This window comes from Peromyscus maniculatus, chromosome 6 (assembly GCF_049852395.1).
Source record: "Peromyscus maniculatus bairdii isolate BWxNUB_F1_BW_parent chromosome 6, HU_Pman_BW_mat_3.1, whole genome shotgun sequence".
NCBI classification, from domain to species: Eukaryota; Metazoa; Chordata; class Mammalia; order Rodentia; family Cricetidae; genus Peromyscus; species Peromyscus maniculatus.
Window position 1 is genome coordinate 29,493,705 of NC_134857.1, and position 16,552 is coordinate 29,510,256.

General features: G+C 36.5%; 1 protein-coding gene across 1 annotated transcript; it reads right to left on the reverse strand.

The window, feature by feature from the left end:
• Nucleotides 1-2,364: 2,364 nt before the first annotated feature.
• Pabpc4l (poly(A) binding protein cytoplasmic 4 like) lies at nt 2,365-7,586 on the reverse strand. The gene has a single exon (XM_015990676.3). The coding sequence runs from the start codon at nt 6,853-6,855 to the stop codon at nt 5,743-5,745; it is 1,113 nt and encodes a 370-aa protein (XP_015846162.1). The 5' UTR covers nt 6,856-7,586; the 3' UTR covers nt 2,365-5,742.
• Between the last annotated feature and the right edge of the window lie 8,966 nt (nt 7,587-16,552).

The following is a 16,552-nucleotide window of genomic DNA, read 5'->3' on the forward strand; positions in this document are numbered from 1 at the left end:
CGTGAGTTATCGAAGTCTGTTGTAACAGCTGTTTGAAACTCACAATATCCTTCAGAAGCTAAGTTTCTCTCTCTGTACCAAAGAATGACACTAAAGATAATTTTTCTTCTCTTGGTGGATAGTCAATTTATTAATCCTACACTAGGCTATATGACCAGGAAGAAAAACTAATGAAGAGTGAAAGCTTTAATGAATGCTTAGAAAACTTGAAACATAATCGACCTTAACAACCGCAAGCCAAGTGTATTTGTTATTCTGACCTTACTGAACATAGAGCCTTATCTATTTTGTACAGGAGCAAGTTTCTAGAATTTTCTTAATGTTTGCCAGTAGGAACTGCTCTTTTTAAATTTATTAAGAAGTGTATAACAATGATTGATTTACAGAGTACATTAAAGATTCCTTTCTGCTGGTTGTTTAATTGTGAGATATTAATGAGTGTGCATATGTGCTAGACTGAGGCTGCTCTGAACAAAATATTCAACTAAGCAACAGTAGGGATTTGTATGCAGTCAGTCCTGACCATTTCTAATCCTTTGACAATTATTTATGTTGGCAATGCAGGTGACTAAAATGAATTGAATCTTCTCAGTTGTAATTTTCAGTATGTTCACAACTTAGATCTAATAGGCATTCTGTCATATGATAACATGAATGCTTTTACTAAATAAAAACCAATTTAACTTTACTTACTACTGATACAAATATGCATAATTTAGTTCCCACAATAATTATGCAAAATTAAGTATGAGGAAATCATTTGCGTTAGTTTTGCATACTATTTGTAAAAACAACAAAAAAGCCAATTATAAACTGACTAAAAGAACTATCTATACGTAGTTTTAGAAGATAAAATTCTAATTTCCATATAGATAATGGAAAGCATCCTAGGTTTTGTTTGGTCTGCTTTTTATCTATTTTGATCCTGTTTCTTCCTATCAAAACAACATTCCACAGAACATGTGGAAATTGATATCTTCTACAATGACACTGGTAGATCTTTGTGAATCTCTGAACAAATATTGAGAACTGAGAGGAAAGGTTTGTGAAAGTAGCTTCACCTCATGATTACCGCTGGGTCTGTGTGTAGACAGGGTTGACCATAACCACCAAACACCTGACTATTGATGATCCAAGGCACTGAAAGGGAAGAACCAGAAGAATCCATCAAAGAGATGCAAAATTCCTGACCCAAGATGGCTGAGGATCCTTAACTCTGAGAATTTTAGAAAACAATGTGTTTTTTCAGTTTGAGTTGTTTTTTTCTGTTTGTAAGAGCCAAAATATAATCATAAAAGTCAAAAATGTAATCATTTTATGTTTTGTTAAATCATATTATGAGCTGTATTCCAAAATGAAATACATAAAAACTAATCCTAAACACCTAACATTTTGCATGGACTTCATATTTTTATTTTTTATTTTTTGGTTGTATTATTTTTTATTAAGAAAACTTGTATTCATTTTATACACCAAAGATCCCCCTCTTCCCTCCTCTTATTCCTCCAGCCTCCCCCTCCCAACCCAACCCCCATTCCCTCCTGATAGAAGGTAAGTCCTCCCATGGGGTGGTACATTATTAGAGGCTTGTCCAAGACCCTCCCCCTGCCTCAAGGCTGTGCGACGTGTCCCATTATAGAAGTTGGCTCCAAAAATGAGTTGGCCAGCTCATGCACCAAGGATGGATTCTGATCCTACTACCAGGGGGCCCCTTAAGCAGATAGACAGTTGTGTAGCATAGACTTCATATTTTTAATTGTTATAGTTGGGATATGGCTTTCAGGGTTTCCTTGAAGCACTTATGTGCTAAAATTATTCTCCAAAGGCATTAAGAACAAAACTCTGATCTCACCTTTCTGGTCCAAAGCCATGTCTGTAGGTGATGATAAAAAGTAGACAAGCTCCCTCAAGTGAAGCCCCCATGGCTGAAGGTTGGAGGCTAATGAATTCAAAGGAGAGGAAGGAAGGGAACAGAGGAGGGACATATTTATTTTCCCTCTCCTCTTGTAATAGTAGGCTACTTTTGACCTCTGTCAGTAAGAATGCCATCACTAAATGTGGCCTGTCAAACTCTGATTTATAAAGTAACATGTATTTTTGACATTTTTTATTATTATACGTTGACAATTTCATACACAGAGTACTGTGTTTATGTCATTTTCTCAACTAATGTAATGGTCAATTATTTCTCATGAAAACTTGCTCCACATTAGAACTGCTTTTGAATTCCTGATCTTTTAATTGTGAATAACTTCAGAGACAAATTTCAGGTCACATGTTTATGAACCTTTAGAAACACAAAACAAAAATACTTACACTAAGAAACAGAAAATTAAAGTGAATAAAAATAATTTCAGACATATACATCATTGACATGCTAGATTTTATTTAGCATCTTCTCTTCAGGTTTCAAAGAATATTGAGGGCATTAAAATATATTTTAACAATTTCTATTTAACAACTTCAAAAACTGGAGCAAGGTACATATGTGCTACATCATCTGTAAAGAGCAGTCATCCATACAAGAGATTGGAGAGACTGACTGAAGGCATCTCTATCTGAGTTTGCTTCTATTTATCTCTTTCTTCTTCAAGGCACTTAGGTACATTTTTTAATTATCCTGAAAAAATGAACTCCCATTGCTAAGTAGGATGATGTAATGCTATTGAAGGAAAACATATACACACACATATTTAGAATGATTAAAATTTAAATAATGAAGGGAATGCACTGACAAATTTTATGGTAAATACTGGAAATGAGCAATTTCTACTAAGGCATTAAGATATTGCATTATTTAGCTGAGACAAGAATACGTCTGCACACCTGATAAAGTGCTTACCAAGTACTTGTGCACATAAGAAGGAAGTAAGCTACATATTAGGTTTATCAATTATTGTTCAAATATTTGAATACTTTCACAGATAAAGTAATTCAGAAGCTTCATCATAACCTGACACACTTATATCCTGTCTAGTCCTGGGATCTTACCAACTCTGCTTCTGACATAAAAAATACTTCTCAATGTAGTGATTCTGCAAGCCAATGCATCTGAGAGGGCATATGCACTAATATTCACTGACACAGTATAACAGTGTAGGCTGTTTAAAGACCTAAAAGCAAGACATAGCTAAAGTCCACTCTTTACACAAAATATAAACAAGTTTTGTTTATAAAGAAGTTATTGATAATATGAACCATATGTGCTAATAGAAGACAACACAGATTGTGTCTACCAGCCTCCCTGTTTAAATTTCATATACATATATTATATGTATATATATATGTATATATGTATATGTGAGTATGCAAGCATTTTAAGGTGTTCAAAATAAATCACAAGAAAAATGCCATCTAAATGAAATGCTGAAAAAATTGTTTAAAATTTCACATTGGAATAGATTTTAAAACTATAAACAAAGTGAAAACATTAAACAGGTAACTTTAAAATATCTTTGATGTGAAGCAAAATCATGTAAATACAAATTATTCAGGAGAAAATTATCTCAGGTATTTGAAACATTAATTTACAAGTATGAAAATATTAATGGTAATAAATACAAGACACAAGGTAGAACTTTGGCAATAAAAAAGAAGCTATTGAAATAGTAAAATAGAGAATAGTGTGTATTTTTGATATACCATATTGAACCTGCCAGAGGCTGGCAAAATACTTAGGTTCTTGGATAATATAGAAACATGCATTTACCTATAGTTACAATGGAATGTAATTGTTATGAAATTTGTGTAAGGAAATTGGAAAATGGATCAAAATAACATTTAAATTGATTTTAAATCATTAATTAGAATTTGTTTTAGAAACAAATTGGAAGAATTTCAGTACTAGTGGGGAAGAATATTTTGGCAGAAGACAAAACCAAGAGGAAAAACAGTGCTGCACCATATACACTTATCAAGAATTTAGTCATCATGACAATATCATCGGCTAAAGTTAAAACCACCAAAATGATACGTAAATAACTTTTTGAGTTTTTTGAAATTTATCATCCCATAACATCAAATCAAAAAGAGTAAATTCAAACAAAATTGTTCATGTTACCTTTTCAAAATTATCTTTTATTATGTACATAAAATGTTAGGGAAAATAAACAGTGAATTTTTGCAGAATGTGCTTCTGCAATAGTTTTATTACTTTTATTCTTTTATTACTTTTTATTCTCAATTTTTCCTCATTCAGATTAGAAAATGTGCAAAGAATATAAATATATATATATATATATGATTTATAGAAACAAAATGAGATTTTTCTCATTCATAAAATATTGTCAATGGAAAATATGTACTATTATATGAAGTAAAAGGTTGTAATAAATGGTAATAAGAAATAACTAAATAATCCAAAACAGAAAAAGAACAAAAAAATCAAGAAAGAAAATTGAAAAACAAAAGACAACAGTAAAAACAGAGCTTTTCACACCTTTGGTATGAGTGGATAACATTTTTAAGTACTGAGTAAATTCCAAATAAATAACTCTTACCTTTTATTTCAAATGGTTTTGAGGTAGTAAAAATGTAAAGCTAATATTGCAATTCCTTTGTAAAAATGTCTAAAAATGAGCTAAGTAATGTTGATGGATAGAAGAGAGAAGTCATATGGGATGGGCATCAAAATTAAACACATGCTAAAAACAGATCAAGTGACATAACTTCACTTTGTCAGAATACCAACCAAGGCCCAAGGAAAACCCACAAGTTAACAGAGCCCTCACAGTCTAATAAAGAGAGAGGAAGTTTATAAAATAAGGCACTTGTTTTCTGAACTCTGGGATAGATTAATATAACAGGATTTTTTTAAAGTTTGACTTTCTTTGGAGTTTCTGAATTGCATAGATACGACTTTCATAGCATAAGCATCTAATGAAAACCTAAAAATGCATCACGATGAACTGCAGCGTGTAATGCGATTCAAGATGAAATTATGTGTCCATCAACTGCAGAGATACAGGTTTATAACATGAGGAAATATAAAAAGTAAATCATTACTATATAAGTACAATTAAATAGTAAGAAAACAAACACTCAGATTACAGACACAGAAAATGTAACCAAAAAATGAGAAATTTCCTCTACCACCATCTTGATGTAGACTATTAGAAAAGCAAAACTCCAGAACATGTGTATGCATGTATGTATGTATGTATGTATGTATGTATATTACAACTATTGCTTGGTACTAAAAACGTTAATTCAAAAGTAAAATTTGGTATTTCACCGATTTCTGTCTAGCAATTTCTAAATTTTTGAGTTGCCAAAAAAAAAAAAAGAAAGAAAGAAGGAAAGAAAAATACTCCCATGAAAAATGTTAAATTTCCTCTTAGTAAAAAATAAATTATCATTAAATTTGTTTGGGGCATTTTTTCATAGGAGAAACTAAAGCTCGCAACATTATTAAAACAAAAGAATAAAATATGCAATAAATACATGTATTTGTTTCATTTGGTTCAAAATATAATAAGAATGTAACCAATTAAACAGTTGTGAATATTAGAAAATAAGAAAAAAATATATGCATTTTTTTTTAATTTGAGGATGCACCCTGCAAAACAAACCAAGCTTCTAACACACATTTGCTTTTTCATACACACACAAGAAATGTTTTTGTATACAAATTCAGTGAGCAGCCATCAAGTTTTGACGCTTACCCTTAAAGCACCCTTCAGGGGGAGAGCAGAATTGTTCTCCTAGCTGCTACTGAGATTGGCGAGGTAGGATCGTTCTTCTTCAGTGCTTCTGGCCCAGTGCAATGTTGAGGGGTTTGGAGCCCAGGACGCGGCCATTCATCTCAGCCATTGCTTTAGCAGCTGCCTCGGGAGAGAAAAAGCAGATCAAGCCAAACCCTTTGCTCTGCCCCGCTTCCTGCATCACCTTAACTCGGCAAATGGACCCAAAGCAGGAAAATTCCTTGCGCAGTGTTTCATCATCGATGGTTTCATCCAGGTTCTTAATGTAGAGCTTCGCTGCATGGCGTGCACGGATTCTGTCCTTTTTCATCTGTTCAAACATTTCCTTCAACTCAGCCTGGCGTTCTACCTTCTTCTGAGCTCTGCCTACAAAAATTGTCTGCCCGTTTATATCCTGTCCATTCATTTCTTCAATTGCATTTCTGGCAGCCTCATGGCTATAAAAACTGACAAACCCGAAGCCTTTGGACTTCCCATTGGCATCTTTCATCACCTTGACGCTCAAAGTTTGGCCATATTTGCTGAAGACTTCCTTGAGTCCCTCATCGTCCATATCATCCCCAAAGTTTTTGATGTACACATTAGTGAATTCGCTGGGTTTGCTTCTGAGCTCAGCCTCACGATCCTGACGGCTTTTGAATCTGGCCACAAACACTGCGCAGTCCCTCAGCTGCTTCCCATTCATCTCCTCAATGGCCCTGTCTGCAGCACTCTGGTCCTGGTAGTGCACGAAGCCATAGCCCTTGGAGCCTTCTTCGTCGCTCATCACCTTGGAGGACAGGATCTTTCCAAACGGAGAGAAGTGTTCATACAAGGTTTTGTTATCAATAGATCTGTCCAGATTCTTGATAAACACATTCCCAATTCCCGATTTCCTCAGGTATGCATCCCGTTGAGACCACATGAGACGGATGGATTTGCCTTTGATCAAGTCAAAGTTCATGGTGTCTAGGGCCTTCTGCGCATCATCCAGCTGGAGGAAGTTTACATAGGCATAGCCCAGTGAACGCCGGGAAACCAGGTCCCTGCAGATGCGGATGGACAACACTGGTCCCACTGTGTTGAACTTCCTGAATAACACATCCTCAGTGACATCTTCGTGGAGGTCACCCACATACAGGGAAGCTGCACGGTACTTGGCTTCCACACTCATGTTTTCTTGTTTTGTTTTGTTTGCTTCTTTTTGTTTTGTTTTCTTTTGTTTTCCTCCAACACTACAAGACTGTTCCCAGCAGCTACCAAGAATGTATACTTCAAGTAGGTAAACGGGATCACAGCTCAGGGCCTGTTCATTCCCGGTGGCCTCTGATGACCACTTAGAGGTCCAGCTGCAGGGAAAGTTGCATTTCCCCCCAGCCAGGCAACAACCTCATCAACAAATAAAGTCAGAACCAATGTCCTTTCCTGGTAGTTGGCAATCTGCCTTCAACTCTCAGTCGCGAACTTTCCTTTCCTTCCAACTCAGAAACAACTTACATGTGGCTGGCCAGGACAGGCCCTCCATCTGCGTCCACCCCAGCAGCTGGTGTCTGCTTTCCGAGTACAGACAGGCCTTGTTCTTCTGGGTTAGACTTCTAGCCAAGCCTGGAGCGAACAAGGCCGCGGGGGCGTGAAGCTCAGGCCCAGATCTGGAGGCCCCGTCCTGCTCAGGTTGCGGAACCCAACTCGCTGGAGACACGAATGTGCGCGCGAGCGCGCCTGGGCCCCGTCCCTGGCCACCCACCCCGCACCCTGGTGGCTCCCGGGAGGAACCTGGCTGAAGACTGGGGCTCAAGAGCTTGCGGAGTGCAGGCGGCGGGAACCCGGAACTAGCTGTCTATCACTGTTTGCTCTTACACATTTCGGGGGGCTGTGTTCCTCTCCCGCCCCTCTCGCTCGCTCCCCACCCTTCTTCTCTGGGCTCAGGGCAGGAGGCGGTGTCATGGGTGGAGAAAGCGGTCGGGGGTGTGGCCGGGCAACCCACCACCAGGCTGCTCCTCCTAGTCTGTTTAGGCTAAGCCAGCCTTCCTGAACAAGGATCAGGGTCCCGCAACTCCTGGAGACACCCCGCGGTGGCTTTGATGACGTCCTACATGCTCACCTAGTCCAACAAAGTTGTGCAGAATCTCTGCATGCCCCATTCACACAAAACTCCGAGACACACGTGCCTCTCTTGTAAGGCCCACTTTTAAAATGTTTTCTTTTTAGACAACAGATTATGAATCCTCTCTGAGAACAGAACTTTCTTTTCCCTGCATCTCTTCTGAGAGTCTAGGTGTCTTTTTTCAGACAGTTGCACTGTCTCACCTTCTCCTAACTGATTAAAACAGACTGCATTCCAGATAGTATGCCATCTGCGTTTTATTTTTAGAGATTTACGGTAATGAATGGTTTACTGGATGTCCACTATTCATTGAATACCTCCGCTGTGTGGAATAGATGAGGGAGTTACTGAAGTCGTCTTGAGATAGTGGCACTTAACTAAGAGTGTGCAGCAGATGTTAAATAAATTAATAGATTTGGAAATGGTGACACAGTATCAAGAATGTAACAGATTCCATGTAATGGTGGCTTCACTTCTTCTAATATTAAATAAAATGTATTCTGATTCCTGGCAAACCTTACGACTTGAATCACGATGCCCTTAAAAAATCAAAATTACTTACCCGAGGAAGTGAACTGTGTCGATCAGTTTGCAAATGCAACAACACATTTAGTACATTGCAAACTTTAATCAACATAGACATTGCCTAAAAAACATGGTTAAAAGCAAATTCTGGCTCAATCACTGAGACGGATGGGAGACTCTACATTTCTAACTAATGAGACACAAAAAGTCTGTTGTCTGATTTACATGTTGGGTAGAAGGATTTTGCATCTAATGAGTCCAGAATTAATGGGGTGTTTTCTTATGAAACCAGAAAAACTAATATACATTTCTCCTGGGAAAGAAAATGACATTGTCTCAAAAGCCATTGTTAATATATATTTAAAAGTGTTCCGATTTTCACTATAAAATACAAATTACTCTTAGCCTATTTAAAATTAATTATGTGGGAGACCAGAATATACCATCCAATATGTGATGGGCTATTGAAGAACAATTATGAATGAACAATATGATGAACACTGTCTGCTCTCAAATTACTTATTTAAAAGAAGAGCATAGATTTTTCTATGACAAAATCACTGGTCTCCTGTCTACCAAAGAACTCGCAGTCAACCACTGAATACAACTTGAGGATCTTAGGAGGCTGGGAATGATACCAGAAAATTTTTCATCATTAAGGAGCTTATTTAGCCTAGTGTCTTGCTTTGCATATCTTTTGTACCTAGAGATTCTGACATCTTCTGCATTTGCCTTTCCAGTTCTGCAAAAACATTCTGCTATAAGCTGGAATTTAAAACCATTCCTGTGAAATCTCCTCACCAGTGGTCTCTCCCACTAGAAAATGAATCAATAATAAATGTGCACTTGTTTTTCTCCTGTGCATCTATTTCTTTTTCATGGGTTTATTCTAACCAAGAGTCCATGAAGTGCAAAAAATATTGATTCCACTGTAGTTATGGAATTATGATTACTTATAAACAAATGTTGGTTGACATTTGTTTCACATTGTTTTGTTATGTGTTGCTCCTTCTTAGAGAATTGTTTGTAAAAACAGGTGAGATCCGCCCCCCCCAAAAAAAAGATTACATTGTATTTGACCCACTTTCCCAAACTCAGGGAAATCCTTCATTGTGTGCTTTCACTTTCATCACAGTTTATTTCTGTAGAACAATTGCATTCCTTGATTACCATGACTCAGCAATTCTCATGATACACCCAGACTGAAGGGCACACCAGTTGCAAGTTGAGGTTGTGGATCAAGATGGCAGGGGTTTGGAGTTAAACCCACATTTATTACTGATTTGTACTTACAATGCCCTTCTAGCTCTCATGTATTTCCCTAAACTAGCAAAGGCTGTGACTGGTTTAGAGTGTATGATTACCTTCCATTCCCTTGCACAGATACAATGGGCAAGCATCATTTAAGATGTACCATTTTTTTTACTTGGTTATAGCTTTTGGGAAGTTCTACCCTTCTCCAAATACCTGGAATTATTCTTAAGACATGAAGTCATTTTCATGCCGTTTTTAAACTTCTGCGTTCAAATCAAAATTTTCAGGCATCAGTTCTTGGAATTTTACTTTGGTGTGTACCACATTTTCTGATTGTTACAATTATTTCCAAACATCCAGAAGACTAGTAATTTAGGGTTCTGTCATTTTGACCACTTTTTTTTTAATATTCATATCCTCTCTACCAATGTTATCACATGTTCAAGAATAGAAGAGAGAATCCTGTCATATTTGACTAGTGCTATGTTCTCATAGCTTGGAGCAAATGTTGGCATACCTTGTTTCTTAGATCTTGAGCTTGGGAATTTGGCAAACAATTCTGCACAAATCTCACATTTTTTTCATAAATTAGTAATTAGGGATGCTAAATTTTGTTGCTGAATATAGGTTAAAATATTAGCATGGACAAAAATCTTTGGAAGTATGGATAAGAAGCTGCCTTTGAAGTAAAGTGCCAGTGTATTTACAGCCTTGTAAGATAGCAATACTGACTCTCTTTGGAGCACTGAGCAGGTAGACTTCCTGTTCATTCTACGTGGGACAATCTTTCAAAGCTCTGAGTTACTCTCCTCTTTTATTCATGGTGGTACTGGTGTCTTCCTGGTTTGTGCACATTACTCAGTTGCAATGTGAGCTTAGGGAATTTTCACAGGGAAATGCTAATACATTAGATACTGATTTTACCATTTAAATAAAAAAGTCTTGAATTGGACTCAGTATCATAGTTTTCTTTTATCAATATATATGAAGCCATGGCATGTGATGCTTTGTTTACAAGTAGAGTAAAATCCAAGATCCTTCCTTACTTTTTATGTCATTGATGTTGGAGACAGGTTCCTAACAGAGACAGAGCTTTCTAGAAAAGATAGATTGAAGATCATCAAGAGAGGTGTATAGAAAGGAACCCAGGGGAATTTAGAAAGTTTGGTGGTAAATTTTTTATCTAATATAATAGCAAATTATCAATTACATTTCTTTTTCTCAAAGGGAAACAAGATCCTACAGTCCTATTAAAGATATTTGAATCAGTCATAGAGAGTCAGTTTTAAAAGTTGAAGAAATGCTGATGCTCAGTTCACAGTTTTTCTGGTCCAGAAACATAAGGTAAGTAAAACAATGGTTTATTGGTAGATCTTGAGCCAATTCTATATATTAATTTGTTGATTTTACAACAGAATTGACTAGTCCTTGAGAAATTTAATTCATGTTAAGTAATTACACACTAGGAGACTAAAATTAACCGTTGTTGACAAATTGGTCTGTGGTGAAAATCTGAGGTTCTCAAGGAACACAAGTATAACTCACCCAAGAGATTGAAAGAATCAAGCCCATGGCTGCATTTCACCAGGTAAGATTGCCACCCAAGTTCAACTAGATATATAGATGTCTTTTACATTTCATGGCCTTGTGTTTCTGAAGATGTCATGTTATATTGTTCTGACGCCTGGTAACTCTGTAGAAGTCACTCCTATAAGGATGTTGAGTACTTCTTCACTGTTTCTGATCCACTTTCAGTAGAGAGTATTACTGTATTACTGTTTTGTTTATTACCCACTGTAACTGCTTTGTAGGATCGGGAGCTAGGACATTTTCCTTTAGTTATTGACCCTTTGAACCAGGAAACTTTGCAGTTTGAGGATGGAATGCCTCTTATCACAAAGCACATTCAGGTCATCCAATGGCATTTCCTACTACTTCCTATCTAACGATATCCAGTATTGTTGAGTTTTGACATGTTGTCAGAATTCCTTCCCCAGTTATTCCTGGCTACACATTTAGAGTAATTCTATGTCTTAAATGGGCTGTTGCCAGATTGTGGGAATCCAATTTGACTACATCAAAAATAATGCTCATATTTATGTTTCAGAGACTCCATACACTGACTATAAATACTTGTCATTCACACATTTATTCTTGAGAATCTGTTTTGTATTCTCAATATCATTACTGAATTTTTTGCCTTTGTCTGTCTTCACCATGATATACTGATTGATAACTTCTAGGAATAGCCTGTCCAAATTTTGTCCAGTAGAGTTAAACTTTAATTCATTACTGCCAGCTGGATACTCTTGTTGGATTGGCAAGTTTCTATGTCATATTGATAATGGTCATTTGTTTAGTGGACAGCTTACCAAATCCTTCAATTCTCATCTATGTTGATTATAATAGCAACCATATGGACATTGTAAGTTTCATAAAATGTCCTTATCTCTCACATAAATTCCCCTCATGGATACAATGTCTGGATGGCAGCAGGAGATGTTTGGGAAAATGAGACATTACAGGTTCTAAAGTAGACAATAATTCTGTGCTCACAGTGGAAAGTGGAGTCTATCTACCCAGGAAACATATGGGATTTGAGAAAGACCTTGTGAACAGAGAGAGGTCAATGACCTTCAAAATTCTCTTCAAAACACTCTGTGGAATTGTGCACTAAAAGGGCCAGATTTCCCTTTCTACAACTCTGGAAAGTCCTTATTTAATTAGCTGCTCAGACTCACATTCTCTGGTAAATGAAATTCTGACTAAGATTTTTATCTTATTCCATTACACTCACTATGCAATCTATGGAAGCAGAAGCAGGTAACCTCAGCTCCTGCACTTCCCTCACAAGACAGCAGTGGACACCACATTTATTTCACCCCCCACATAGTGTTCAGTTATTCAGTGTAGCAAATGAATGGGACCCAGATCTTCGCCAGAATTTAAGATCATGGGTTGGACTGACTGGTACCAGGCAATCCTTCAACTAACATTTACTTTGAAGTGAACATGGAAAGTTAACATGTATCAGATAGGTAGAAAATACCTCCTGTTGTAGGGCCACATGGTGTAAAAACATTTTAACGGTATATTTCATAATTATACCCACAGATACTGCATGAATTTGTGGGTTGTTTTATTTGATATTGATTTACTCTAACTTGTGTCTTAGGAATGTCTATGAGGCTTAAGGTATTTAAGGCAATACCCATCATCACGAAGTTCTCAAAAGCATTTAAGATTTCTGTAAAATGAGACAACACTTGTGTGATCTTCCCAGACATGTAACTGATTTGTTATTTAGAAGTGTGAAGAAACTCTTTCTTTGACTCCAATAGATATGGATTTTTTACAGGGCTAAATCATTTGGTGGGCCTAGAACAAGATTAACATGTTTATATGTTTCACAAATATATATCCTTTGCACAAGTGTATTAAGGAAAATAAATATTGAGTAAATTGAGTAGACTTATTTCCTCAGTAAAACATGAGAATTTCTTGAATGACACCTGTGGAAAAATAAGGGAAGTTTACTACCAAATTATAATTCTCAAAAGCTGCTTTATCTACTTATGCATTTTTCTACAAAACTTGCAACCAACTGAGTTGACTGTTCTTTCTCCTGACTCTCTTGAATAGGGTAGTTACATGGTAGGAAATCATTGGGAAAAGCTGTAGTCTAATCAGAAATAAAGGGCAAATATATCTAATAGATTTTATTATAAATACCCATTCCTAAGCTATAATTTGTTTTCCTTAGGGTAATCTAATAAATACATAAGTTCTTGGATCCCTTCAGATGGCCTGTTGAATTTCATTTTCAGGGACTGCTACAATACAATGCTTGTAGATTGTCTATTGCTACTGCTCTGAGTGTGAAGCCCATCTAAAGTGTCTCACATTTTGGAGTCTTGTGTCTAGTCCCTCCTTATCCTTGAAATTGTACTGTACCAATATGTCAATTTGTTATTAAGGTAAAATATTGAAGTCCTTATATGTTTTATATTGAAAAAATTAATTATTTATAATTCCTCTCAAGCATGGAAAAGCCATGTCATGCCATTGAAAGTTCATTCACCAATCACTGCTTTCTTTCTACTCCATGAACAGAATATGTACTGAATTCAGCTGGACTTGCCATCCTTGAGTAATAAATAGTCATGCCTAGTGTGTTCTTTACAGTGTTCTCTTATTTACCACCTACACTCAATTTCATTAGACATTTTTGCTGTTATCTTTAGCATAAGAACAAAATTGAAAACAATTTGGAATGATAGTAAAATTTTGAAAAGTACTACTCCAGTGAAACTTTCTTCAGAGCTGCCTTGGTTGTATTGCTTGTAATTCTAGCATTTAAGAGGCTCAGGCAAGAGAGTAATTCTAACTGGGTCTACAAAGTTAGACTGTATAAACAGCAAATAAACCAAACAGCCTACATATAGAAAAGTAAATACTTCAAGTTTCCATGACCTTCTTGGCTCTCAGTCTCTCTCTAGGAAAGCACTACCTACACATGCCCTTTCAAATCATTATTTTTTTTTTGAGGTTTATTTTTCCCCATCTGGTGACATAGAGGAGAGTTTGCAGCTTATTCTATTTGCTTGTTAAGACAGATAGCATATGGTCTCTTGATGGATATGTGCAGGGCCAAGAGTGACAAGGGAAAACAACTGATGTCCTGAATCACCTCTTCATGTCTATCTAAAGCACATACATTTACCCACTCAGTTGCATTACACAACACACACACACACACACACACACACACACACACACACACCTAACAAAATCAACACAACAACATTTCTTTTAGATACAATTCTCTCAAATATCCCAGAGGAAAATTACAAGGAATCATATGTCCCACACTTCTAATATCTGAATTGACACACTATACTCAATTTGCACTTACAATCCAGCAATCATGGAGGAGGCAGACTGCCAATGCACCCCTATCTTTATATCTACAGAGTCTGCAGCAAATTAAAAGTTCACTGCATTGTCGAGAGAAACTCAGTCCTCTCTACAGACAATTACAATCACCATTCAGAATTCATGATATCAAATAATCAACCAAAAAATGGGGTACAGATCTAAACAGAGAATTCTCAATCGAGAAATCTCAAATTGCCGAGGATCACTTAAATAAATGTTCAACATTCTTAGCCACCAAGGAAGTGCAAATCAAAACTATTTTGAGATTCCATCTTGCACTTGTCAGAGTGGCTAATATAAAAACACAAGGGATTATTCATGCTAATATCAATAACACAAGTGACAATTCATGCTGGTGAGAAAGAACACTCCCCCATTGCTGATGTGATTGCAAATTTGTACAGCCATTATGGAAATCATTATGGCAGTTCCTCAGAAAATCAATTATTGATCTACTTCAAGATCCAGCTAAACCACTCTTGGCCATATACCCAAAGGACATTCCATTCTACAAGGACAGTTGCTCATCTATGTTCATTGAAATTTTACTCATAATAGCCAAAAACTGGAAATAATCTAGGTGTCCCTCAGCTGAAGAACAGATAAAGAAAATATGGCATATTTACATAATGGAATATTTATTTAGCTGTTAAAAATTGTCATCATGGAATTTGCAGGCTAATGGAAGGAACTAGAAAAAAAAATCATTCTGAGTGAAGTAATTCAGACCCAGAAAGACAAACATGATGTGTCCTCAGTTATATCTAGATATTAGCAGTTAAGTAAATGATATTTAAGCTATGATCCACAGACCTGGAGAGGCTAGGTAAAGAGGATGGCTCTAGTAGAAAAACATTGGTTTCCTAGGAAAGTGGAAAGAGATTAGATTTTTGGGGGTGGACTGAGGGTGGGTGGGAATGGGAACAGAAAGGATCAGGTGAGGGTAGGGATGGAGGGAGAGAGTTTTGGGAGAGACAGCTAGAGCTGGAAAGAATTTGAAGCAGCAAGAACCAGGTCTGCATGGGTTTGCGCAAAGTCCTCTGTGCATATGTTGTGGCTTGGTGTTTTCATGGGACTCCTCACAGTGGGAGTGGGTATATCTCGGACTCTTTTGCCTGCTCCTGGGACTCTCTTCATCCTTTGGTTTACCTTGTCCAGCCTCAGTGTGAGGGTTTAGTCTTGTCTGATTGTATCTTGCTTTGTCCTGTTGGCTGTCAGCTCTTGAAGGACTGTTCTTCTTTGAAGAAGAGACAGAGGTAGTAGATCTGGAGGGGTGAGGAGAGGGGAGATGGAAGGTTTGTTGGGAGGTTAAATAAACAAATAAAAGGAAACTAAACACTCTTCTTTGAAATATATGTTGATTTTTATATCTCTCCAGTTTGTCAGGAATCCTGGCCTGGCCAGCATTACCACCTATAAACAAGAGCTACAAACCCTGATGGAACCCAATATACCTACAGAAAGAAAACATATTTTTCATGTGGCAATTGATTACCTATTCATGCAATAATTGTTGTAGAATAAATGATATTATTTTGAAATAATAGTCTCATTGAAAGACTTTATCCTACCTGGAGTGAGGAAAGAGAGAAAGTAAGTTTTAATATAGAGAAAACCTGGGCTGCCCACAGTCATTTTCATTAGTTAAGACAATGCTGTGGTGAACTGGAAAAATTGAGCATTGTTCTATATTCAAGAAGTGAAACTGGGGTTCAAACTGAAATCACACTTCTAATAAATTACTCTGCTAAGATCATTTACTTATAAAAGCAACATTCTGTTGAATATCATTGATTGCCCAAATCCTGCACTTTAAATATTCAACACAGAATATGCATTCAATCAACAATGTCTAAATTTTTATATTATTGAATTTATATAGTTTTAACTGCCAATTTCTAAAAACAGTCTTATAGAAGGGATTTAATTCTCACTGATTTACATTTAAATATTATACACAAATTCTTTAACTATGTGTTGGAAAAGTTAGAATATTAAAAAACATAGAATCCCAAGTTTGCTCTTTTACATTTGCAATCTTGGGACTAGG

Coding starts and splice junctions, on each gene's coding strand:
- Pabpc4l (XM_015990676.3), bottom strand. CDS start 6,855: ATGAGTGTGGAAGCCAAGTACCGTGCAGCTTCCCTGTATGTGGGTGAC.